This window comes from Fundulus heteroclitus, chromosome 14 (assembly GCF_011125445.2).
Source record: "Fundulus heteroclitus isolate FHET01 chromosome 14, MU-UCD_Fhet_4.1, whole genome shotgun sequence".
Taxonomy (NCBI): Eukaryota; Metazoa; Chordata; class Actinopteri; order Cyprinodontiformes; family Fundulidae; genus Fundulus; species Fundulus heteroclitus.
The window spans coordinates 29,867,347-29,894,836 of NC_046374.1; the positions used below are offsets into that span (position 1 = coordinate 29,867,347).

At 42.3% G+C, this 27,490-nt stretch overlaps 1 protein-coding gene across 3 annotated transcripts in view; it reads left to right on the forward strand.

Moving 5' to 3' along the window:
- The window catches only part of nlgn2a (neuroligin 2a), a 331,395-nt gene extending 304,675 nt beyond the window's left edge, over positions 1-26,720 (forward strand). For all 3 annotated transcript variants that reach the window (XM_036146704.1, XM_036146707.1, XM_036146705.1), the window contains 5 exons: positions 10,693-10,878; positions 17,207-17,472; positions 19,820-19,973; positions 21,944-22,310; positions 22,527-26,720. In XM_036146704.1, coding sequence (XP_036002597.1) covers positions 10,693-10,878; positions 17,207-17,472; positions 19,820-19,973; positions 21,944-22,310; positions 22,527-23,364 — 1,811 coding nt within the window. In that variant the 3' untranslated portion in view covers positions 23,365-26,720. The remainder of the gene's footprint in view (positions 1-10,692; positions 10,879-17,206; positions 17,473-19,819; positions 19,974-21,943; positions 22,311-22,526) is intronic.
- The last annotated feature ends 770 nt before the right edge of the window (positions 26,721-27,490 follow it).

Genomic DNA, 27,490 nt, shown 5'->3' on the forward strand with positions numbered 1-27,490 from the left:
CCACCCCTTCCCTCCCTCCCAACCTTGATTGCATCGTATTTGTAATCTGTTCAAGTTTTAAAAGTTGGGACCTCTAGGTTTAGAGGTGTACAAACAGCTGTAGAAAGTGTCCCTCAGATGGTTGTTATTGGGTTCTTTAAAAGCTGTATTTCCATCCAGTAAAGCAATCAGTCGATATGCCGTGGAAGTTTTTTTTTTTTTTTTGTTGGCAGATGATTAAACGTGTTCTTAAATTGAATTATGTTCAGAGTGGTATAAGTTGGTTTTAAAGCTTAGCTCATATTTTATAGATCTAAATTCATATCTCAGCCTCTTTGATTTCGGTCATGTTTTAATTATTCCCCCAAAAGGCCGAAAGTGAAACATTAACTTTAGAGCGGGGGCCGTGCTCATTGACTTCATGTTATTTGAATTTTTCTTCGCCGTATCTTCTGACACCCTGTAGAGTTTTACACGGCTAAGATCATTTTAAAAAAAAAAAACATTTTTCCACTTTTTCTACTTGAAGGTTGGAAATTCCATGTTTCAAGATTTAAAAAGTCGACTCTAATGCTCTCTGAAGTTCAAAATGAAGCCTAAAAGGTCTGAAGTTTCTGGCCAATCCCAACGCCAATATCCAACACTGCTTCTGTACCAAATGGGTCGTGACAGCCACATGATTAAAACGTTTGCTTGCAGTTCTGTTGGCTCGGTTCTGCTTAAATCGATCAGCTGTGTGACCTCTGGTAGAGTGTGAACATTGGGTAAATTGGGTATGATGCCATTTTCACAGCTAGCTTTTGACTTCTGGGCCAAATGGAAAGCAGTAAAACAATGCAGGGTTACCCAAATAATCCAAATATATCAATGTACTGCATATTTTATTGTTTGTCATATTACCAGTACATTCCAACGAATTTAACCCACCCCTCAGGAAGCAGTGGTCTGCCACTGTGTGCCACGTTATGGGGCTAAGAGTCTTGTTCATAGACCCAGAGTCTGTGGGATTCAAACCGGTAAACTTGCAGCCTTCCCAGGGCACTAACCACTAGGCCAGCACTCATCTCAGCTATTAGCTAAAGGAAAATAGTCCCATATATGTAGCCAATCATCATTTTCACTCATAAGACGCTAGTTGCAAGTCAGGGAACCACGCTATTTTGCCCAAAAGTGTTTGCTTGTCTCTATACAAAGATATCTTACTTCAAAGACTTTAATAGGATGTCGGCCCATCACCTGCAGCTGGAACAGCTTGAAAACTTCTAGGAAGGCTTTCTACAAGGTTCAGAAGTGTGTTTGTCGGAGTTCTTTAGCCGTTTCCCCCAGAGGTGCGTTTGTCAGGTCAGACTCTGATGTTGGCTCGCAGTCTACCCTGGGATTCATCCCAGAGGCGTTCTGTCAGCCAGAGGTTGGGACTCTGCAGGCCAGTCAAGGACTTCCAAACCATCATCCCTCTCTTTTTATTTTTTTTTACCTCGCTTTGTGCACTGGTATGCAGCCATGTTGGAAGGGGAAGGGTATATCCTCAAACTGTTCCCATAAAGTCGGGGGCATGGAATTGCCCAAAATGTCTGGGTTTGCTGAAGCATTAAGAGTTCCTTCCACTCGGAGCAGACCTGATGCAGTCAGGCAGCTGCCAAACCCTGGCTCTGCCGCGGGATTGTAAGACAGAGAGGCGTGATTCCTCTCTCCAGAGAAAACGTCTCAATTGCTCTGCAGCCCTGCGCTCAAAAAATAAAATGAACCAGGGCAGCTGTCCACTTCGTGTTAACACTTAATTTCCAGTTAACAGAGCCGCTTTTTTGGGTTGAATTGGTTTTGATTCGAGTAAACGTTGCAGAGGTGTTTGTTTTTAACTCAACAAACACATTCTGGATGTGTTAACTGGAAATGAAATGTTAAAATGAAGTGGACAACTGCCCTGGTTCACTGTTCTGTGTGTATCAGCAGGTTTTGCACCACTGAAAAGGAGGGAAATTCACAGAGTTCATTTGACAAATGTCTGTAAAGTCTGGCTGGCTTTATAGCTGCTGAGTTTTACGCACTTCTGGTCATGAAAGTGATCAGAGTGCCTGAATTCAGTGATTTTGGTGGGTGAAGCTAATAGTTTTTCATGTAAGAAAAAGAGCAGACCAAAGCGCTGTGTAACTTCTGGCTTATCAACAAGTGAAATAATTACATCACCGACAAAAAATGCATGAATTTAGACAGGTTTAATTTCCCAACATAAGGCCTCTCCTCATGTGGCTCCATAAAGCAGTTTTCCATCCATACTCTTTAAAAAATTGGGCCTCACCCCAAACTCAAACTGAATATGGTGCAGATACGGTTCTGGCGCCGCAAGGAACCCAAATCATTAACAATCAGTGTGTTCACTCACATCAGCCACATGCAGGTGCAAGTCCGGTTACCGAGGCCGTGTGGGGCTGCAAAAATAGTCTGAAGGAAGGAAGTTTGACCGGACGCTGCGGCGGTCCCCGGATCAAGCTTACAAGCCAAACAGGAAACGTTGGGCGCCAGACAGGATTAAGTTTCTGCGTATTTCACAATAAAATCACCTCACCAACTTACGCTAACTTGACTAGTGTAAACAAAACGGCAACAAAGAAAAACGAGGAAACAGGTGGCTTTTGGAGGATGAAATAGGATATTTAGGAGCACTGATAATGGAGTTTACCCCAAAAAAAAAAAACATTATTTATGAGTGATAGGAACAGAAAGGGCCACATGAACTGCTGTTCTCATGAGCTCCTTTTCCACAGCTGGAACCGCAGCTGGCAGCTGTTTCTGTAGGAGTGGTGAGATTCGGGGTTTGCAGCAAACCGGAACTGGATCAAGACCGTAACGTAGTCCGTGTGGTCCTGGGCGAGGGCTCCTTCAGATAATAGATGTTAGACCTTCCTGTTCTATTCATTCACAGAAACATGTGACTTGTTTGTTTCCTTTTAGACTAAGGCAAACTATCCCAGATCACTTTGCTTAGCTGATAGATCCTGGTAGATATCCTGGTAGATATTTGAGGCTCCAACACTCGCAGTGGTGTCTTACCCCAGATCCAGGTCTCCAGAGGAGCGAGTTGCAACAAAACGATGAAATCCTTCTTAGATCTTAAATCCTTAAACCACTCAGGGCCCAACCACAGGACAGTCAGTTGATTCATTAAAGATCTCTGGGAATTTAGTTGCTCCAAGTTATTATAAATGTCCTAAGAAAGTCTGAAGATTTTTTTTTTTTTTCATACACACAGAAATACTGAAAACACTCGTAAGAACTGCAGCGCAGTCAGCGGGATTCAAACACATCCCTGCTGCACTGTATTTCACCCTGAAAACATGAAATGCAAACAGGAACATGATGATTCTGACGCTATCAAAATATCCCCCAAAGGGGGTTCAGCTCAACCTGGTGGTGATGGGAACAATAAATTTGGCCTCGTACGAGACCCTATAAGAGGAGCCGAGACTTTGCCCCCATACATCATGTCCGCCGTGGCCCGTGGCACCCCTATTTCACCCATCATTACCTCCTGACTCATGGAAGCCCACAGGGCCAGTAACACCCAAGGAGCCAAGTGACAGACAAACAAGAGTGGATGGAAACAGTCTTGGCTGAGGATGAAACGTTTCGAGTCCAAAGAGAGAAGATTTTTTTTTTTTTTAAAGCGATCTCTTTTCTATTCTGAGCAGACAGGCGCGTGGCTAAAGCTCGTGAGTCAAGCGTGCGATCGGGACTGTGAACCGCTCCTCCTCTGGGCTGTGAAAGTGTTTGCAGGGCAACCGAACCTGATCGATAGACACTCACTGCCACGCCGTAATGACTCTGGTTAAAAGAAGAGGAGTGGAATAGATAGCGGTCCTTTTTCTTGTTCCCCGGGGAAACACAAAAAACATACACCTGACAATCTATAATCTCGCTTCCTGTCTCTTCGTTTGTCCCTTTGCGGCTCTATTCGTCGCCGCCTGATCTCATTTTTTCTGGTGCGCTGTCTTCCCGCCCAGTATGTGTGTCAGTGGGTGTTCTCCAGCGACCTCGTGACACGCTTCGACTGACCCACTGCAAAACAGCGAGCAATTACTCTTCCTAATGCACACGTAAACACGCAAGGGGCCGATCTCCAGGTTCGGAGCAAACGCTGCCTGTGCATATGGTCTCTCTCTCTCTGCTGGGAGCTGGCCTGCTTTCTGTTTCCCCAACGTCAGGACCCTGGAGAGCGGCAGCTTTTCAGCCCCCGTCTGAACCCGGGAACAGAGGCACCGACGCGCAGGAGACCTGGGGGATGCGAGAGCGAATAAAGGAGCGCCAGAGAAGAAGAGAAGACGTGGAACAGCAAAACCCGACACTGAAATTAACGGTTTATATTTAAGACAACGTCACCGGGGATTGACGTCATCGTCCGTGAGATGTTACAGACATTTTCTGAAGTTAAAAATAAAGGCGCCGAAGGCTGTCAGCTGCCAACGGCTTGTGTCGCTGTAAACGTGGCATCAAGGTGAAAATGTGATGAGTTTATACAAAACCGACGTTGCTTTTAGTCAATTGAATAGTTGGGTTTTTAGTGTTCAGATGTTAGTGTGACATGAAAAAAAAACACCAATTTAGTGCAAATACATGCACGTTTTGTCCAACCATCCATCATCTATACCTGGACGTCCATGTGGGGCTGGTTACCTTCTCCTGTAGTCATTGGGCATGAGATACGATGCACCATGGATCAGATCAGTCCATCACAAGGCAACACAAGATAACACACATACACACACTGTAGAGGCAATTTAGGAGCCAATTAGGAGACCGTTAGCCAAACCGTCATGTTTTTGGACTGATGGAAGGAGCCATTTGGCAACGCAAGGCCTCAGTCAACTGTTCCCCCCAAATGTATGTGATGGACGGTTGTACTGGTACTGTAATTTCGATTACAATATTGTAGTTGACAATAAAGATTGACTGACTGACTGACTGACTGACTGGTTGATTGATTGATTGATTGGTTGGTTGGTTGGTTGGTTGGTTGGTTGGTTGGTTGGTTGATTGGTTGATTGATTGATTGATTGATGAGTACCCAGAGAGAACCCACACATGCACAGGGAGAATAGCCAGGAAAGTCTTGCTCCAAGCTAACATTGCTACCAACTAGCCCACCGTGCAGCCACATACAAATCTGATCAAGAATAATAAAATTGTTGACAATTTCCGATAAACAACGATGTCAAATGTAGTTAAAACCTTTTTAGGCTCCACCCAGAAAAAAAAAACATCAATAAAAGTGGGATCATGTTTTAAAATGATGGCATTTGCGGCTGAATGGTGAAAGACTTTTTAAATGCTTTTTTTTTTTTTTTTTACCTGCCATAGTTTATGTAACTACGTCAAATACCTGTGAGGGGCGTGAGACGTGTGGAGTTATTTTGGTACATTGTGCTCTGGACCAGAGGCTTTGGATCCCTTTGGTCCTGTAGTTCCCCCAGAATGTCTGTATTATCACGTTAAGAAATAAGTACACAGACATATAAGCAGGAGTCACTTTTTCTAGATCAAACCAGGAAAGGACTAGCAAACACATCCACCCACACTCAGTGGGGTCCTTCCCAGTAGGAGGGCATCAAATTTGAATAATTCCAAATATATTTTGGTTGCTGCAGCCTGGCAATGGAAATTACATTTTTTAGCAGAGATACAAGTGCAGGAAAAAGAAGGAGCAAATCACCCAAGGATGAATGCTGCATTTAAGCCAAAGTGTTTAAGCCTGATGAAGAAAAGGAGGATATTTTTTTTAGTTTCCTCTTTATTTCTGCTACTTCAAAATCCTGTTACTCCTTTCTCACATTATTCAGTTTGGCCTTCTGGAAACATCGGACATTAGCTGTAGAACTGTGAGAATGCAGCTTAGAAAATCTATCCTTTTTCCTGGACTCCTCTGACTCTTCTGACTGAGAATAATCACGTTGCCGGCAGGAGAGCAAGCACACGTGCTCACCTGCAGACATCTGGCGCTCATCTCAGCCTCCTAAAGATCTACTCACACAGGACGGGGAACGTCAGGAGCTCGATCCTTCAGTCGGACGTCTAAATCTTTGCGCGGACACACAGACACCAAGGGAAAAATCTGCCAGCACAGACGCTCTTTAACCTCGGCGCATGTGGGGCCTAAAAGCATAAACGCGTAACAAAAAGCATCACTGCAGGATTTATTTGCACGTTATTCCAAAAAAAAAAAAAAAAAATGGGGGCTCCATTTGCAATTTTCCAACGACGTTTGACTGTTTCACATGTGCGTGGCCTTGTATACGTCGTGCATTGGCAGGCCGTGCGCTCACATGTGCACACGGTGTCTGATCAGGGTACGGAGAGAGTGAGGGAGATGGAGGGAAGAGGATGCGGTCTTTTCTGTAGTGTCAGCCTTTGATCAGCGTCCCTGTGTGTGTGTACGTGTCGGGAGCCAGCCCCTGGTGTCTTGGAGGCAGATGAAACACTGCGCCTCTATCCGGGAGTCACAGAACACCCACTGTCCTTCCTCGCCTTCTCCTTTTATCCCCCCCTCCTCCTCCTCCTCCTCTGCCTCGCCCATCCAAACCCATCTTTCCTCACCAATGCTAAATACGACACAAGCAAAACAGAGTTTTCATGTTGCATCGCTGCGCTTGAACCCTTCCTCTACATTTTCTGAGCCTTTTATCAGATTATGGGGTTAGGAGGGGGGGGGGGGGGCTATCACACACTGACTTACTGTCAGATGGACGCAGCGTGAAGGTGGAGGAGCAACAACGTGATCATGTTTGCTGACTGCTGGCCCCGTTTGATGCTGCTCCACCAGCACAACACCACTTCTTTTTTTTTTTTTTTTTTATAAACCTATTAATATCCAGAGAACAAAACAGTCACTGCATCATTAAGCTGCTCAATAAGGGTAAGAAGCAGATTTTTTGCATTTACCGCCCGCTAATACCTGGACCCTTTAGTGGCGCTGGCACAATGTTATGTTTAAAACACCATGCTGACGCACAAGTATTGCTACTTTTTAGATTAATTAGCCTAATTAAGGACTTACTTAGCATAACTGTTATGTTTAATTTATTGCGGTGTTTACAGTCGGGCATTAAGTTGGCCTATTTGCCTCGTGTTTGCGCTCCCCCTCTTTTAATTAATTTATCCAAATGTGCTGCTGGTTTTTATGTTTCTGGAACTTAAAGAGCAACACCAAAGGGTCGCGCTTCAGCGAGTGGCTAATTGATAAATGCGTTGCTGGCATTTGTTTTTTTGTCTTTTTTTAAATGAAAGATGGCAAATAAATGAGAGCAAAAGCCTGTGTAGTTTTGGCTTTAGTTGGTAAGGGAAACAATTGGTTATTGTAGCAGGGTTTCATTGTGTGTTGTTGTATTTTTCTCCTGCCAAAGTGAACAAATCACAGACAAGCGATTGTTATTTTTCTTATTTTTTTTTGTCAAATTCAGTTACAGTCAACATGAATACACACAAAACAGGAGAAAAGGTCCATCTGTCCTCTATCACTGGGCTAATTTCATCTGGCTGTGGTGAATAGAAAGCCTCAGCTCCAAGGACACGAGCGAATCGAAACACGACTCCTACAATGTTTCTTCTCAGTTTTAAAAAAAAAAAATTTAGGCTAACGCAATGCAAATAGGGAAATAAAAGTTTTCTTAAAATGAATGTATTTGTCCTTGGTTTGAGCAGGCAAATAAGATTTTCTGCCCCTAAAATCAGATATTTAGACATCCTGCACTTGAAATAAGATGATGGAGATGAGTTGTTCCTATTTTAAGTGTGAAAATCTTATTCCACTGGCAGATCATTTAAACCTGCTGCTCAAATCCAGGACAAATACACTAATTTCAGCAAAACTTTACTTATTTTAGTTCCCTTTTTGCAGTAAACTACACTTTCAGGTTATAAGTGTTTCACAGTCAGCTTGTGTGTCAATAAAATTACATTGATACTTAAAATGCTAAGTAAAATATAGATATTTATTTCAATATGTTGTGTTTGCTACTTGATTTATCAACCAACAGTAAAATGTTACTATTATTATTATTTTAATAATTCTAAGAATAATACTAATACTATATTTCTGTAGTGCTTTTAATGATACTTGTCATTCTTTGTCTTGCCACACAGTGGCGCCCTTTTCACTCCAGCAGATATCAAAGAACTGCTGCTCTTTTTTGGTGTATTTGACAAGCTAATATTAAGCCACTGAAATACTGTAACTTTAATACTTTAAAGATTATAATTTAAGTATCTTTGTGGCAGTTTTAAACAGCCTGACAGTCTGAGTGAATGGGACTTTTACTGTGAAGTGAAATGTTTAGTTCTGCCTAAAAAAAGCTGGTTTATAGATAAATCCTTTATGTATATTCTGAGTAGTTTATGGTTTTTGGGCAGCAGAGCCTTACTTTGATTTCACTGACATACAGAAGCATGCAGACTCAGCAGATAGTTTGTCGTGCTTTACTCATGACCTGTTTCCAGTGTCTTAACCCCGTTAAATTAGTCACGTTTCCCAAGTATCTGAACCAGTTTTGCTGTGCTAGTAATGCTAAGGGGATCGTGTTGAATAATTTCATGAGCGTTTTTTTCCCCCTAATGCCTTTTAAGGACTTATCTCTAATTAGAAGCCCTCTTTATGTGGCCTGTATTTGTTTTTTATATCCTACCCTTACACTATCTGTTGATAAGTGTTTAACATCCAGTGTTTAGGCTTAATGAACAGCCTATCCAGTGCGCAGGTCTTTAATAGGCTCTAATTAGAGGTCCCATTCAGAGACTGGCAGTTAATTGCTACCTAAGTGGAAACGAGTTATGTCTTTGGTTGAACAATCATAGATGGTGAGCAGTATTCATCGGAGGCAGATATCAGATAACGGAGGGCAGCGTACTGTTACAGGGATCCGATGTACAGAACAAGCAGGCTTTCGGGTGCAATTAAGTGAACAGCGTGCGTCCGTGTTGCATGGAAAGCTTCGTGTTCGGAGTCAGCATGCATAAATTAGACATGAGCATTGGTAAACAGGCAGATGCATGTAGAATATGATGATTGTTTGTATTGCCTGGACAAGAATAACATGAGAAAATGATGCGAAATGTGATATTTTTGAAGATAGAGATGATATCTGCACTGTGTGTAAACTTTAGCATCTCGGCCTCTGTCACCTGCGTCTTGTGTGTGTCTGAATATACGCTTGACATGCAAATAAGGAATGTAAAATGGAAACTGTTTTTAGTTGTTAATGTTGTTGGTAATTGTTGTTGTTAATGTGTTGCACACATTAATGTTGTAATAGCATTAGTTATTATTTATACGCTGCTCAATGAATTTAAAGGAACACCTTTTAATCTGAGTATATCAGGTCAGTTAAACTTCTGACATTAATCCGGTCAGTTCAGTACTAGAGGAGGTTGTTAATCAGTGTCGGCTGGCTTGGTGGTAATAAAATTAACAACAGGGTCTCTAAGGGACAAAAATTTGCCCCAAAAGCAGGAATTGAATGAAGGAGTTTTGCAACAACAAGTTTTGCAGGTGGAGGTGACAGACATTTCTCCCTCCTTGTTTTGTTTTGACTGCTTTTCAGGAGTTTTGCTTTTGCCCAGGGTCAGGGTCACTACAGGTAGCACGAGGCGATACTGGACCCTACAGAGGCGGCTCAGGCAGTCCACCTCCACCAGGAAGGCTCATCAACACATATCATTGTCAGAAGGTTTCCAGGATGAGTCCTGCCAGTCCTCTACAAAGTCACCTCCAGCAGACCACAGTGTGACTTCATGGGGACGACCTGAGGGCCACGGGGCCTATAGTTGACCCTGAGCTCACTGCCCAGACGTGGAGCTCGGCTGCCATGAGCCAGAGAACACCAGAACCGGCAGGTTCGGCACTGCCGCCCTGTTCTTTTCACAGATGAGGGCGTGTTCACCCTGATCTCATGTGACAGACATTAAAGGGTCTGTAGAAGCTGCGGTGAGCGTTATGCTGCCTGCAGCTTTGTTCAGCCTGATCAGTTTGGTAGTGGGTCGGTGTTGGTCTGGGTAGGTGATTCCATTGAGGAACTCACAGACATGTACAGGGTAAACTATGACACTCTGACTGCCGTTAGGCATCAGGATGAAATCCCTCACTGGTGCAGGGGGTCCTGGGTTCGTCCTGCTGCATTGTAAAGCCCTGCCTTGTGTGGGAGCAGTATTAAGGCGGTTCCTGGAGGATGAAGGACTGGCCTCCATGTTCTCCTGACCTAAATCCAATAGAACATTTCTGGAGCCTGATGTTTAGGTCCACCTGATGCCACCAGGCTACACTTGAGACTGTCCAGGAGCTCAGTGACGCCCTGGCCAGGATCCTGGAGGAGAAGCTCCAGACCACCAGCCGTCTTCACATCAGGAGCTCCGACATTCTCAGGCATGCATGCGAGTAAATGGGGCCAAACAAACTTTGATGATGCAAAGACATTTCAGCAAATTGGATTAGCCTGCCGCATCAGTTTTTCAGTTTCACTTTGTCTGTGACTTCGAATGAAACCCCTCTGTTCTCATTTAGCACGGAACCGTTAAGACGCTATCTGTTGAGCTCTGTTTTTTTTTAAGGGAAACTATAGAGACGATCCTGTAGCATTCCCTCAATTTTAATCTGATTTAAAGAATGAAAAGTTTACATGAAGGGAACATGTTATAAAACTAATCTTCTCCGCCTTTCCTTTTCTCAACAAACAGGCTTCCTGAGTACCGGCGACCAGTCGGCTAAGGGGAACTACGGGCTGCTGGACCAGATTCAGGCTCTGCGTTGGCTCAACGAGAACATCGGTCACTTCGGCGGGGACCCGGAGCGGATCACCATCTTCGGCTCTGGAGCAGGGGCCTCCTGCGTGAACCTCCTCATCCTGTCTCACCACTCTGAGGGTAAACTGCATCTTTGTGGCGTCGCGTTTAATTGAATTCGGCGTCTACTAAAACCACATAATCATCCCAAGCTGCGGTTTGTTTAACACATTAACCTAAACAGAGTAAAAAACCCGACACACCAACTTGAGACCTGATAAATTAAGATGACATAAAAGGCTTAAGGGTTGTATTTAGTTGTTTTCTTTTCAGTCTAGCTGACTATTTCTTGACTTAGGCACTTCCTCAGCTCACAGACATTGTGTCTGGAAACTTTATTGCAAGTTTTTGCACTTTACAAAACGTTTTTTTTTTTTTTTGCAGTCGTTCAACCTGTTAAAAGGATGAACGACTGGCTGGATGGACGGACAGATGAACCTTAATCATGCAGAATAGTTTCTGGCAGCTTCAGCCTGCAAGCTGCTAAAAGCTGTGATGCTCACTTGACACTTCCTTCCTGAAAGAAACGCGCCGCTTGTCCTTTGAGCTCAAGAGTCTGAGCGTCCGCGCGCCTAATGAGCATGTGCAGGTTTGATCTCCTCTTCCTTCGCTCGCGTCTTCAGAGCGTAAATGAGACGGGGGGGGGGGGGGCGACATCACCTGCCTCGGCGAGGCCGCCCCGTTCCTCCATCGAAACCCCCACGTGTGTCCGACCTCCTGTTCCCCATTACCAAACACCCCCAATGGGCCGAGTGTCAACGTTGCCCCACCAAAAGGACAGAGGCCTGCGAACCGATCGGCTTTGATCCGAACTGAGATCAGCGCAGTCAAGCGGTCACGCTCCCGCCGCCTTTGATCACGGCGTTCTTGAAGCTCTGATCACAGCCTCTCTGTTCTGCGCGCCGCTCGAGGTCTCGCCCCGAAACGCCTCTTCCTTTCTCGCCCTGTTTTCTGTCTCTCAAACCGCAAAGGACAGAAGTCGTAAATGTAAAGAAAGAGAGATCAGAAAGCGCGGGTTGATCTGCTGCAGTGACAGCATGTGTGTGTGTGTGTGTGTGTGTGTGTGTGTGTGTGTGTGTGTGTGTGTGTGTGTGTGTGTGATGTGTGCGTGCGTACTGAGCGTGTGTACTGAGCAGACGTGTAGTTTCTCACTTGCTCATTTCTCTGTAGATGTGACCGAGCATCTGTCCCGCCGCTGTATTTAACGCGATGTTTGTCGCTGGCACTGATGTCTGTCATCCCACCACATTAACCCAAGGCCCCACCCTCCTCTGTAAACTTTTCTCAGCTTCTATAAACCTTTCATTAAAACAAACACACACTTTTGTTTCTAAAAATGCTGGGATGCTGTGTTAAAATGCTGGTTTTGTGCGACGCTTTAACCGCACAAGTCTAGTTCTGCTCCAACTATCTCACTACCAGGCCTGTTCTGGTCTGTAGAAATATAAACATTCACAGTCAGCATGATGCTTTCTTTGTGCATTTAATGCATTAGTAATGATAATTCAACAAGTTGGGATTTCTAAAAAATAGGCATTGGGTGCACAAGTTTTAGTTTATTGTGGAATCTTCTAATAATGGGTTAAAATGTTTCTTAAAGGCTCTTGTGTATTTATATACCACCATTACTGTTTAGTGAAATGTTCCTTAGCACATTGTAGTTTGGCCATACCCTTTTTGAAGTTGTCATCGAGTTTCTGGCCTTTTTCTGGCTGAATATCTGCCCACTGTTCTTGGTTTCCATTCATGGACAAAGCTGTCCATCATGTCGAGTCCTTTCCAGAGGCTTCAGGTTAGCCAGCTTCAATTCAGGCTTTAAGGCTATCCTGTTCAAATATCCAATTATCCAATTATTATCCGAATATTGAGTATCAACCTCCTGTCACAGACGGTCGTCCTTACATCAAAGGTAATCGGTCAGGCCATTCAAGAACGACGTAGAACTTCCCCGGTGAACTGGTTTTAACATCTACATGGTCTGAGAGGGGGTGCAGATATAGAAAGGACCCCCTGCTCCTTTAGGTGGGACAAAATTCTTACTCTATACACCTGCACAGGTTAAATATCTTCTGGAAAAGGGTCAGACAAGACAAACAGCATCTTTCACCACGCTGACAAGAATAATGTTTGGAGAAGTCAATCTGAGGCTTTAATGGCTTAAAACGCTGTCCCAGCTGCTAAGCACGGTGGTGGCATCATGGTCTGGGTCTTCACTGACAGTGGGATAGGTGTATTTTACAAAGCGTATAGATTAATGAATATGAAGAACTACCTCTAAAGTTCTTCAACTTTACCTCATACTAACAACAAGGCAGTAGAAACGTTGACACTGAGTGTTCATGGAGAACAATGATCTCAACCCACCACAAAATCAGGTCAGGAAAAGGTAGTTTAATAACATTTATGAAATAACTTTGACCTCTGCTCTGCTGAAAATTCAGGAACTTTACCTATAACTTAGAACAAACTTACAAGAGGAGCGGTCGAATATGCAGCCTGGATTGTGCCAGAAACGTGTTGATAGTTATGAAACCCTTGTGATCTGGTGGAGCTGCAAAAGGGACATTTTGCCACATTATTCAGGTTGTATATTTATATTTGTATGTATACTTGTTACCAACTGTAGATGTCAGATGAGAAAATCCAAACGTAAACCGAAGCTTTTGCACTCAATCGTTGTTTTTTGCAACGCGCTGAAATTGTATTTTATATTTTCAGTCTACTCTTAAAAAAGGAACAGTTTTAATAAACCATTAAAAGTGGTTCTAAAATGAATGCAGAGGCGAGTTTACAGAGATTTCCAAAGCCACTTTGTTTGCTTTACAGATTAGTTCAGCAAAGAAACCTCTGGTAACACTCCCTCTGCCCTTCACGAGTGAACAACGTAAGGTGACCCCTTTTGGTGGCCGTATGGGTTTATTTAAATGAGCTTAGAATAAAGAAACGGGTCATCTGCTCTGTTGAACATCTTGAGCTGCCTCCCCACTTCACACCAGCTTGCCAACTCGGCTGTATGACCAACTCTTTCGGCTCAAACGAGTCACAGCAGCAGGTCGACCTCAGATCTTAAGCACCTATAGCTGCTTACCATTTAATAACTAAACGTGTCGTTCACAGAGGCACTAAGCCCTGCCCCCCTTTGAAGGTTTCACTTTTAAGTTACTTTACCAGATTGAATATATTAGGATTACAATTTTTTTAATTATTTTCTTTTTGCTTTCTTTTTCCTGATCTTTATTCCACTAACTATTCTTAGTGTTTGCTATTCTTAAAAGCAAACATATGTTAGCTTTGCTAAACCACCAAATCTTTGGAAACATAATTTCATGACAGAGGATACTTCAGGTAAAAATTGTAATCATCACAAATCATAAATTGCTGTTAATAGTAATCTGCATAGTATTTAAGAAATAGGTTTAGGCTTTGCATTTTGGTGCATGTTTGCTGAATAAAAAAATATATATAATTGTTTGAAGAAATAAAACTCAGAGTCAGTATGTGGTTAGTCTCAGATGATAAAAGCTTTTCCTCGACTCTCCGAAGTTCAAAAACTTCCCTTTTAAATCTCTCTAAAGCTGCCTCATTAAAACTGGGCTTCTACATTTCAATTTTCCACAACGTACGTGTTAATTAGGAAGTTTTAATGTGGTAATTATATTTTAGGACTCGCTGAGCGTTTCGTCTAACTCGCAGTGAGTAAAAGTAATGCATTTCTAAATTCTCTGGCTGGCCATGTACTATTTTACTCCTCCTATCTTTATTCTTTTTAGATGGGAACCAGAACTGATTAGAGTCGCTGGAGTTTGGAGATTTTCATGATGAATTTGTTGTTGTTTTTTTAAACCAGTGACAGAAACAGCATCTACCCTGTTTGTTTTGTTGCTGACAACCAACTCACCCCAACCCACTGTCACCTGTCTGTCTCCATCCCTCTGCTTTGGCATCACTCCATCATCTTCCTCTTCATCAGCATCTATCGGTGTAACATCAACAAACTAGAAGCCGCCTGTCTGTCATGCCTCCTCCCCCTCCCCCCCACCCCCGTCACGGATCCAAGGTAAGGAGCCCGTCATCCTGTCATTAAAGGACACCAATCATGTCGACAGCAGGTTATCACTGATCAGACTTAACAGCAGGGACGGAGGGAAGCTTTCTTCATGTTGAGCACATGATGAGGGACAGAGCTAGAAGACAGGGAAAATTAGCGTATGGTGTCTTGCAAAAGTATTCATACATTTTAACACCTTTTGTCACCTTACAAGCACAAACCTGAACGCATTTTATTGGGATTTTATGTGACAGACCAATGCAAAGTAGCAAACTATTATGAGGTGGGAGGGAAATAATATGATTTAAAACCAAAATCTGAAGAGTGCCACTGCAAAAAAGGGAACTAAAAGTACACACAATGTCTTGAAAATTAGTGATTTGTCGTTGATTTGAATGATTTGCCAATGGAATAAGTTTTTTACACTTAAAATAGGAACAGCTCATCTCCATCATCTTATTTCAAGAGCAGTTTATCTAATTATCTTATTTTAGGGGTAAAAATACTCATTCCATTGGCAGATAATTGTATTAGCCTGCCTCAAATGACGGACAATTACACCCATTTCAAGAAAATTTGATTTACTTTTAGTTCCCTTTTTGCAGAGTGGGCTCTGCGTTGTATGTCGGGTGTTACCATTTGTGCTTGTCAAATATTCTCTGTCGGATTTGACTAGGCCATTCAAACCAACCCGCTAAGATCATCCCATCACAGCTCTGGCTGTATGTTTAGCATCGTCATCCTGCTGGAAGGTGAATCTCCTCTCAAGCGTCATGTTTTTTTTGCTGCCTCTAAGATGTTTTCTTTCAGGATTAGCCTGGATTTAGTAGCTCCATTCGTCTTCCCAAATGCCCTGACCAGCTTCTTTGCCCTCGTTGAAGAAAAGCCTCCGTTACCCCCAATCCGTTAGCATACGACTACTTCTACGTTGGCAATTAGACAAATATAAAATGGCAATGCAAAACCCTTCATCAGCCAGTATATTGCTTTTATTTATCTTTGGTAATGTTTTGACCTCCTCCTTGACTTTAAGCTCAAATATACCGAACCATTATTATCACTGTTGTTCCGATAATTTCTTAAGATGATGATTAGTTACCAAAGAGGGTTCTATGGTGCTGCCCTACATGTGATTTTTTCTAATTTAACTTCTTATAACTTGTTTAAACCAATGCTGGCCTTCCTGCCAGAGATATGAGGAGTGCACAACTAATATATGTCCTGTGAACACATTCTCCCACCTGAGCTGTATATATCTGCAGCTCTTCCAGAGTTACCGTGCCCCCCTTGGCTGTTTCACCAATTAATCATCTCCATGTTTAGGTAAAAAGACCATATCTTGATGGGTCCATACACTGTTTGTCATGTTCCTTGTATCGTTGCTTGTTTTCAAACGTTCTCCAACAAGCCCTGATAAAACTCCATTCAGCAATAAGCAAGGTCTGAAGGCTATTTTACCCACTGAATTTTAAGTAGAGGTGTCGCATTAAAGGGGACCGGATGCCACAGACGGCTGAAGAAAGAAATTCAACAGAATATGTTCAAGGGGGATAAATACTTTTGCAAGACCCTGCAAATAAATAGTTATGTGAATTTATACCCAGGCGATAAAGAGCAAAAGAATACTTTGATGTGAAAAAGTGAGAAAAGACAAGTTGCCAAACACTGTAAATAACAAAAACAATGGCAAATCTTGAGGACCGATAAAATCCAGCCGCTTCCCTCCTCTTTCTCTCCTCCTCTCCTGCTGCAGATATGTATGTAGGTGTAGCTGTTTCCTGGCTACTTCTAACTATAATTGATCCCTCAGGGAAGGGAAACTCTGCAGCTCTTCTTAATAATTAACTGACCAATCTTCAGCCCCGGAGAGGAAAAGGGAAAAAAAAAAAGAGATAGAGAGAGAGAGAGAGCCCGAGAGAAAACAAGAGAGGCGGGCGGCCCCCTTAACGAGCCACTCGAGTGGCTTCAACAGCGCAGGATGGGCAGAACTAAAGAGACAGAGAGCTAGACTAAAAGGAGGAGAAGCGGGGAGGTGTGAAGCTAAGGGAAGGAGAAAAAAGAGAGGTAAAATTGATCTTTTGACTTATTGGAGGAGCTTATTCCCACTCCTGCCACCGTACCCTTAGCTGCAGTTCTACAGTGTGCTCAGTACAGGATGCTGCAGCTTGGAAATCTGTCAGATTGTCCGATATCACTTCAGAGAGGATAAAGAAGACTTTTCTTTGCATCATGTTCTAGTGATCTGTAGAATACAGATAATCTGCTAAACTTTATAGAAAGCCAAAAGAAAGTCCAAAACCTCTTTGTGGCATTAAAAAATACAGATTGCTGATGTCCCTTTTTTGAATTTCCTCCACCTAGGTCTGTTCCACCGGGCCATCGCTCAGAGCGGCACGGCCATCTCCAGCTGGTCCGTCAACTACCAGCCCCTGAAGTACACCAAGATCCTGGCCCGGAAGGTGGGCTGCACCTACTCCGAGACCGCCGACCTGGTCGACTGCCTGAGACGAAAGACCTTCAGGGAGCTGGTGGACCAGGACATCCAGCCGGCCCGCTACCACATCGCCTTCGGCCCCGTGGTGGACGGAGACGTGGTGCCGGACGATCCGGAGATCCTCATGCAGCAGGTGAGGTTCTGGTGATGGCCTCGGCCGCAGCTTTGCTGTCTGAGCAGCTTCATGGGAGCGAGGTGTGGCTGTGGCCTTTCCCCACGGCTACAGGTCAAGCTGTGACATTTAGCAGCTGCTGTGAAGTCATGTGCTGCACCGAGAAAAATATCTCTGCTTCTTGAGACAGAGTGTGTGCCACTGGTTTCTTAGTGTCCCCTCTTATCTTTTAAACATTTCATCTCAAGCTAAATGGTTTAAGACGTTTGTTTCAACAAAAAGGCTTTTCGGTCTTCAGTTTTATTATTATTTAAATGATGATTTGTAAGTTTGGCCATGAGAAAAACTAATTAAAACGTGATTTTTAAAGCATCATTTAATGCAAAGTTTTACTTGCAATCCTTGGTTTTGTCTCTTAGAAGTTGCTACCTTTGGGATTTCATGCAGTTCTGTATTACATACAGCCATAATTTTTTCCTCCGCCCATCTAATCATCTGTTTTTAGTACTTTGAAAAGCATTCTCATGAAAAACAGATTTAAAACGGTTCACACTTGAAAATTGTACAATGGCATTTGAATAAAATTTTTCTTTTTGTTATGCAAGATTAGGGTCCAAACTTCTTAAAACACACACACACACACACACACACACATATATATATATGTGTGTGTGTGTATATATATATTCATATATATATATATATATATATATATATATATATATATATATATATATATATATATATATATATATATATATATATATATATATATATATATTCATATATATTCATATATATATATATATATATATATATATATATATATATATTCATATATATATATATATATATTCATATATATATTCATTCCTGATATAATTCTCAGCACCGCAACATGATAACATAGAATAGATATGGTTGAAAAGTTACAACTATTTTAATTTTTTAATAGATATTATTTACAGTTGTGCCCATATGTGTATATAGCACAGAAAATATTATATTTATAGGTTTCCCATTTTATTTTATTTTTTCAATTTTATGATTTGTCTCTTTATCGCAACATATTTCATGATTCATGTCCTGTTTTTTCAGGATATTTAACTGAAAATTCAAATGTATAATTACTTATTTAGTACAGATGACAAATGAAGAAATACAATTTATCCAAATACCATTATAAACTAGAGTTTGTTTTACAACAGCAAAATAATAAGTAAATAAACCTGTGTTGCGGTAAAGATAAGTTCTAATATAAGTTCTACATTAGTAGAATATTTAGTAGAAATTCCCATTTTAAAAAAAAATATCAATTAAACTTTATTTTTAGAGCTCTTTTCATACAGTCAGCTGTAACATAAGGTGCGTAACAAAGGTTCAAAACAAAAAGATAGACATTGAACCAATAGAAAAAAAGATTGCAATATGATCAAATTAAGTAAATAAACAGAAAAGACATGTGATTATTAGTTAAAAAACTATAAAGCATTAAGAAAGTGTGAAATCAACCCATTAGAGAGAATGAGGAACTGTGGAAATGCAGTCGTGTAGATTCGATTAGCGAGGAAACACTGGAGATGCATGTATCAAGGAGACAGGTTAATACATAAAATACAATTAAGTTAAGAACCTAATTTACATAAATAATAATTCAATCTAGAATAATAAAGAAGAAGAAACACATAAAATAGTGTCAGCCTTCTGATGTAAAAGCATCGTACAACAGTTACAAAAGAAAGAATCCTTTCTCACAGAAAATTTAAAATTAGACAGAAACAGGAAGTAAGCCTACATTTCATTGCAAACATAACTAATTACCTCAAAACTTAAGAACTGTTTCGTTACCAGACGGCAAATCTATCCTTTTATTTCCCAAAAAAGTTGCATCACTCTCAGTGAAAATAAGAGGTGAACTCTGGGAGCTCTTTGTCTCTGAGTTCTCGTTGTGTATTAACTGAATGCAGACTTTTAGAAAGTCTGAAAGATCATTAGTTTTAGACTGAATTAGCATAAAGCGCTTCTCTCCAGAGCTGTAGTGCCAACAGAGGTTATGAAACCCATTCATTATTTTTCTTTTAGAACAAATGCAATTAATCTGAGCACATAATGTTACTAAAGCAGGAAAACCGATTTGATCTTCCCTCACAGCTGATTTTGTGGTGGGAGTCCGCTAATATGCAGCTCTATATGGCATTTCCAACTATTGTATGTAGATATAGATGTATATTTATAATTATCAATGTGACGATAATTAAATTATCAACTTTATTAGCATTGAAGGAGAAATCTGCAGAAGGAAAAGTGGTTGCAGCATTTTTTTGACTGGTGTTTGTCTGAACATGCACTTCCGTCTTTGCACCACCAGGGGGAGTTCCTCAACTATGACATCCTCATCGGAGTGAACCAGGGTGAGGGGCTGAAGTTTGTGGACGACAGCGAGGACAATGATGGCATCTCTGCTGCGGCCTTTGACTACACCATCTCTAACTTTGTGGACAATCTCTATGGATATCCAGAAGGTGAGGCACCCCGACATTTGTACCACGTGCCACTCTTTAAAAATGCCTCTCCACGGCAGGGGTCACCAACATGGCACCAGGTAGCCCCCCCAGGGCCATATGTGGTGCCCTCAGTCCTGTTAAAAAAAAATAGCACAACCCTCCAGTGAGCTGCATTTAAAATACTATTTTATTATTATTAATCATATTTGTATTTACATAGATTTTCAATGACAAAAGCGTAAAAACATATTTATATTACGTAAAGTTAAGGTGAGCAGGTCGCCCTTCGTTTGACACAGTACTCCACGGGATCCTGTTTCACACGGACTCTTTCTCAGATCCGTTATTGAACATAAAGGAAACACATCAAAGCGCCCCAGAATCGCAGCTCCTCGTTGAAGCGTGAGCCCTTGAAACAATACGTGAGCGAGAAAATGAGAAGAGACAAAAAGCGTGTTCGGCGGAGTGTACCAGCCAAGACAAGCATACTAACGAGGTTGCCTATCACGGAGATTATCTTTCGCCGCGGTGGGTCCGTGCTTTGGCCTTTGGGGCTCCGTGGGCACTAATGCCGTCGCTCATCAGCCCGCAGGCAGCCGGCTCCCCAATCACAGCGCCGTTGTTCCTAACAGCTCAGCCTGCAAACCCCTCGCAGCAAGCCGCAGTCCAAATACGCACGCCTTTGAATAATGCAGTCACGCTCCTTCTCAAACTTCTTGTCAGTCATCGTCAGGCATCTGAGAGGCACATTCTCTTCTTTTCTTTGTGTAACCTTGGGAAAATTGCTCATAATCCTTGAAGTTTTTTCACATTACGGCCACGGACTTCAGTACGTTTTAGGGAAATGTTATGTAATAGAAAAACACAAAGTAGTGCAAGAGTTGGAAGAAAAATCATGGTGTTTGTAATTTTTTTACAAGCATAAATTTGATGTCCATTAGTATTCAGTCCTTACAATGCAGACGACTCTCCCTGTGGCTCTACGGTTCTCCAGGAGTGAATGCTGCTTGTCGGGACTTTGATGCAATCAACTGGTTCCCTTATATAGGACATTTTTGAACAATATGTATAATCTGACCAAATCTGTATAATATGATTGAACTTGATTTTGTAAAGTGCCTTGAGATGACATGTTTCATGAATTGGAGCTATATAAATAAAATTTAATCGAATTTCAATTGAATTATTACTTTATATGACCATATTTGGCTGGCATTGAGGTTATGCCCTACCCTGAGTGAAATTTTGTCCATTCTTTTTAGAAAAACAGCAAAAGTCAGAGTGGATAGAGAGCGACGGTGGACCTAAATTGCCAAGTTTTGCAACAGATTCCTATTTGGGCTCATGCCTGGATTTAATTAGGGCCAATTAAACACATGAATATGCTTTGATCTAACCATTTAAGCTCTGGCTGTATGTCTCAGCCTCTTGTCTTGCTGAAAGGTGAATCCCCGTTTTCCAAGGAAGGACACTAATTAGGTTTCCTTCCAGGAATCTTCTCTATTGGGCTCAGACATCAATCTTCTAGCTTTACTGGCACTGCTGATGAAAAGCATGCCCACATAATTATGTTGCCACCACCATGTTTTATAGTAGGGCTGTTCGTCGTGTTCTGTGCTCCTTTAGGGCTTCCCATGTCCCTCTAGGCCGGTCATTTAGGTAGGCAGCCTTATCTTAGAAGGCTTGCAGTCCTGTCATACTTTTTCAAGGTTCAGATGATGATCAGAGGCAATGGGCCAAAAAACAAGCACAAACAAAAAAAAATTATTTGCAAAAAAGTAAAAAACAATCTATTTTTGTCTAACATAAAAAAATCTAAATAAAGCTCACTGGAGTTTGTAGACCAAATCTGAAAATGTTCAAGCAATAAATACCTTTGCAAAGCGTTGCGTCTCACCTCATAGTTAAAATACACACATTTTCTTTAAACTTCGCCCATCTTTAGCACATTTTTTAAATTCCCTTTTTGTCCTTCTCTTCCCTCGCAGGCAAAGACATCCTGAGAGAAACCATTAAGTTCATGTACACCGACTGGGCAGACAGGGACAATGGCGACATGAGAAGAAAAACTCTGCTGGCTCTGTTCACAGACCACCAGTGGGTGGCGCCAGCCGTGGCCACTGCCAAACTCCACGCCGAGTTCCAGTCCCCCGTCTACTTCTACACGTTTTACCACCACTGCCAGACAGAAACGAGACCAGAGTGGGCCGACGCCGCCCACGGGGACGAGATACCGTACGTGTTTGGCGTGCCGATGATCGGGGCCACCGACCTGTTCCCGTGCAACTTCTCAAAGAACGACGTGATGCTCAGCGCTGTGGTCATGACTTACTGGACGAACTTTGCCAAAACCGGGTAAATTTAATTTTTGATCTGACAGTAGTTTTGATCTAAATCAGTAGTTATTGTGCTTTTTTTTTTTTTTTTTGGAGACATTATGGTGTCTTTCTAAAGCTTCCTCAATACTTTTAATAAGAGAGTTGGTAATATGTAGTGTCGTCTAATTTATGAATTAAAAAAAATGCTGTCCTTGTTGCATTGAACAACGATTCTCCTTTTGGTCGCCCTCAGGGACCCCAACCTCCCTGTCCCTCAGGACACCAAGTTTATTCACACCAAACCCAACCGCTTTGAAGAGGTCATCTGGACAAAATTCACCCCCAAGGACAAGCAGTATCTTCACATTGGCTTAAAGCCTAGAGTTAGGGACAACTACAGAGCCAACAAGGTGGCTTTCTGGCTGGAGCTCGTCCCCCATCTTCATAGCCTACATGAAATCTTCCCAACCACGACCCGATCGCCAACCGGCCCAGGTCCAGGCCTCGACACCGTCCGACCCAGGCCCAAAACTCCTGGTCCTCGAACCACTCCCCAGCCCTACCCAGCTTTCCCCTTAGATCCTGAGCCTGAGGGCTCAGAGCGTCCACACCAGGACCTTTTCCCCGGGGACACCCGCGACTACTCCACCGAGCTGAGCGTCACGGTCGCGGTGGGGGCCTCCCTCCTCTTCCTCAACATCCTGGCCTTCGCCGCTCTCTACTACAAACGCGACAAGCGGCACGAGATGCGCCGGCACCGGCTGTCTCCTCAGCGGGGCGTCCCTGCCAACGACCTCGCCCACAGCCAGGAGGAGGAGATCATGTCGCTGCAGATGAAGCACTCGGAGCACGACGCCCACCACGACCTGGAGCCCCTGCGGCCCCACGACATCCTGCGACCCAGCTGCCCGCCCGACTACACGCTAGCGCTGCGTCGGGCCCCGGACGACGTGCCGCTGATGACGCCCAACACCATCACCATGATCCCGAGCACCATCACCAGCATGCAGCCTCTCCATGCCTTCAACACCTTCCCCTCCACCGGTCATAACAACACCCTGCCCCACCCCCACTCCACCACCAGGGTATAGTAGGGACTGGCCCACACAGCACCACCTAAGGACAGGGAGTACTGAGCCTCCTACTAATCTAGAAGGGAGGCCTCTGGACGTTGGGCCTCCGTTCTGTTCTTACATTTTCTCGTTTCTCTTTAAGGATGTCCACCTCCTCCATTGTGTGCTGTACAGCCTAGCAGGGGACCTAATGAACCAACACGAACTGCGCTGGAGCAGATAATCGGCATGGAGGCAGCGTCGATCTTTCAGACATACTTCCCTTTCCCAGAACGGTGCACACTTTCGACTCTAAAGGAAATTTTCAAAGGGACAAATGCTGTCGGACCTTTCGATGTTTTCTTATTTTTACTTTGGTGTCGGCTTCTACTGTCTTCTAAGGGTGTTTGTGTGAGTTTTCTTATGTTTCTTTTCTACATCCGTGTCTTATTTACACCTCATTCTCCCGTCTTTAGGGCGCTCCTTTGCTTTGAGGAGCGATGATGACCTGACATATCTGAGGAAACGAAGTTTCAGTCTACCAATGCGGTTCGTGCCAAGTGTGTTTTTTTTTGCTTTCGTATCGAGGTTAATTTGAATCCCTGTCCGCTAACGCAGGCTGTATGTTCTCATGACATAGTGCCAAACTGGCCTTTGATTGTGGTTTGCTTTTGTTCATCTGGTTTATTTTATTATTCTGTTGCTGTTTAAGTGTTTTAATGTGGAAAGATTTTTGCTGACAATATAGATATAGAGAAATGATATTATATATAGTTCTATATAAATGTGTACAAAGCAGAAAGAATATAAAAAAAGGGGGTTTTCTTGATGGGGATCTATGCATGAATTATTTTTCAAGAATGGCAACACGGGGAAAAGGACGAAGACTCTGTCAATGCACGTTTTCCCAATTCTAAGCGAAACTCATTGGTCCATATGAAATTCTTCTCAGCTCATATAATTGTCCAATAAATTCCTAAAATTAATGTCAACACTGGCTCTTTCTGAATTTATCAGAAAATCAACGTTGCTGCAAATTGCAAACAATACCAGAGTTTAGGTGAAAAACTCCTTTACACTAATTTTATTACCTTGGTTAGGACATCACTAGATGGTAAATTTCCCATTAAGTCAACCTGAGGACAAACTTTTCCTCAGTTATTTGGGTTGTTTGTATGTAAACAATATTAACCAAGATCTTAAATCATTGGTCCTATTGTACATTGTGTTGAATGGGTGCCTATAATGTGTCACTTACGTCAATGACATCGGAACCACTTTACATTTGCATGTTGGCCCTCAATAGCCAGCTGAAGGCAGCATAAAAGGCAATCTAACCCGTCTCACTCTAATTTCTTTAAGATATCTGCCCAAAGTATGATTGACGCCCTTAAATAGCGGTGATCACCCATATTTTGCCATCATTATAAATTCCAAACACTTGCATCGGTCATCTGCACGAGTATTAGCACACTGAGGGTACCAGGGGGGCGTTAACAGCCCGCCGGGCATAGCTGCAAAAACGACGGGGTTTTCTCGACAGGGTAAAGGTAACACAGTAGATGTCTGTTGTTTCTGATTGTTCTCCTTCTGTTAGTTTAGGACTATATCATTTTACAGCTCAGCTTTTCAAGATGAAGATGTCAAACATGTATCATGGGTCGGTCAGCAGAACAGGAACGAACGGTAGCGTACGTGCAGTATGGGTGACGCGAGTCACTGGTTCTGTCTTCGAACGTGCTCTAGCCTGTTTTTGATTTCTTTCATTTTATTACTGCCTCCTGACAAGAGAGATTTTATAAACCCACTGAAGGGGAATCGTGCACAATGCGAATCATGTGAGTGGACTAGAGCTGCAGACCTGGACCCTTTTACAAGGCGGGCGGACACGCCGTGCGCAAGAAGAGGACGAAGAGAAAGTATCACGGCCTTAATGTTGAAATTAGAATCAGGACAGAGAGCCAAACCCTATCAAAAGAGGACAAAAACATCCAAAGACTTTGGCTGTCTTTCTGTCTGCATTGTTAGTCAGAGGGACGACTCGCTCATCTGTCAATATATGAACCATTTTGTACTCACACCTGTGGACAAAGTAGGAGGAAACAGGTTGTGAAGTCAATCTGAACACAGCAGCTAAGGGAAGGAAGACCAGCCTGGATGTGCTGGTCTGTTTTATATGTTACCACTAGAGGGCGCCATCATGGCAGATTTAAGGGGAATGGAACCTACGACAACAACGCAGTCCATGTGGGAGCTTACATGGAGAGAAACACAACATCTGGATCAGGATCAAATCTGTAAATTTTTAAGTGTAAGAAACAGATGAAATATTTGTAAATATTAAGTTTCCTGTTTTTTTTTTCTTTCTTTGTCTGTTTCGGTTTGTTTTTGGGTGGATGAATGATATGCTTGTTTAGTGACAACAAAGGACAACAGGTGCAGTTTGCCAAACGAAAACAAAATACATACAATAAAATGCATATTCTATCATAATCAACTAGACCAGAACCGGCTTTTTAAACCTTCGGCCTGCCATCATCATGTAGATATCCTGTAGCGTCACGATTCCTGGATACAGTCGGGTATCAGGAAAGATTGTAGCAGAATTTCACTGAAGGCCTCAGACGACCGAGACGCAAAGAAATAGCTAATTTAAAGATAAGATTCAAAATCTGTGAATTCTTTGCATGATATATATATTTTTATTTTTGCATTTCGCAAGCTTTCATGGTTAAATGTTTCTTTCATACCCACTTAAACCTTGTGACCTGCGCTGATGAGTATGAAGTTAGACAGCACCAATAAATTTGATTCAAACTCAAAAAGAAAAAAAAAACAAATTCAATCAATGAAATCTAAAATAACCAGTCATGTAGGAGTGCTTCATGTAGCTGCTTATTTATGAGTGGGACAAAACGTTAGGGCTCTGACACCATATGATGCCTCATGAGATCACAGAGGTGGTCCAGCTTTGTTGAACTAGTCACTGTGTTGGTTTGAGGTTATGAAGGTTTCTCCTGCAGTGATGCGATGCAGTAGAAAGTCTGATGAGAGAATGGAAAACTGTTTCTGAGTGGGCCTCACATCAGTTTAGATGACCATCAGATCACCCAACACCCAACAAACATACTAGAGATGCGAACTGGGTCTCTATGAAAAAAAGAAATCTGCACCTGTTGTCTTGCTATTTTATATTCTATGTTGAATTCAGAAACCCAAGTCTTGAGATGAGCAAATCTCTTAAATAATGGAAAATTAAAGAAAAAAAATACTAAAAAAGGAAATTAAGATCATATAAATAAATGAGGTGACAATATTTCTGTTACTTTAGAAGTTATTATACACTGTATGCTGTGATTCTGATCTGGGAAACATTAAAGACATTCATAGTCAAACAGCCTTGTGTCTCTATGTTTTGTTATTTAAAAAGTACATAATACAACAGTGGAACATTTTTTTAAAATGCAAGGATATTTAACTAAATAAGACAAAAGCACATTCTATGATTAAACTACGAAAAAAATTCTCTATTCCCAGTTTAATAAAAATCGTCAATGCATTAGTACTAGATCACTGAGTTATATGTTTACTGCCTGTATTTTCTTTAACTATTTGACAAAAGACATCCTCAAGGATTAATACACTCAAGTTTTTGCACATACGAATTGCTCTCAGATGATGACAGCACCTGGTAAAGACCAGTTTACAGAGACAGAAATACTACTCAGTGCATCCACCAACATCCTGTGTTTTTGTCATTTTGATTTCTCCTGTGCATATTCTTGCTTTTCAGCCAAGAGTCAAATAAATCTGACTTTTTTCAGATACTGTAAGAGGCTGCAGGCAACCCTCATGGTGCCAACACTGCTATGTACCAAGCTCCCCTGGGCTTATCTTTCTCTTTTTCCGTGGACTGTGACAAAGCCACTGGGGTTCGAATGTAGTTTGGTGACCCACGAACATGCCACCGACTGGAATCAAAGCAAAACAGCTTCAGTCTGTCTTCTGCGGAATCAGACGCCGGAGTAAGGAACCTTTTGTGATTTTTCACAGCTGTTGCAAGAAAGCTGAGCCAAAACTGCATAGAGAGATTCCCGTGGCTGGACGGTGCCTAAATATGCTGCAGCTAAGTCTGTCATGATAATCAGTAAATCAATTAATCTTA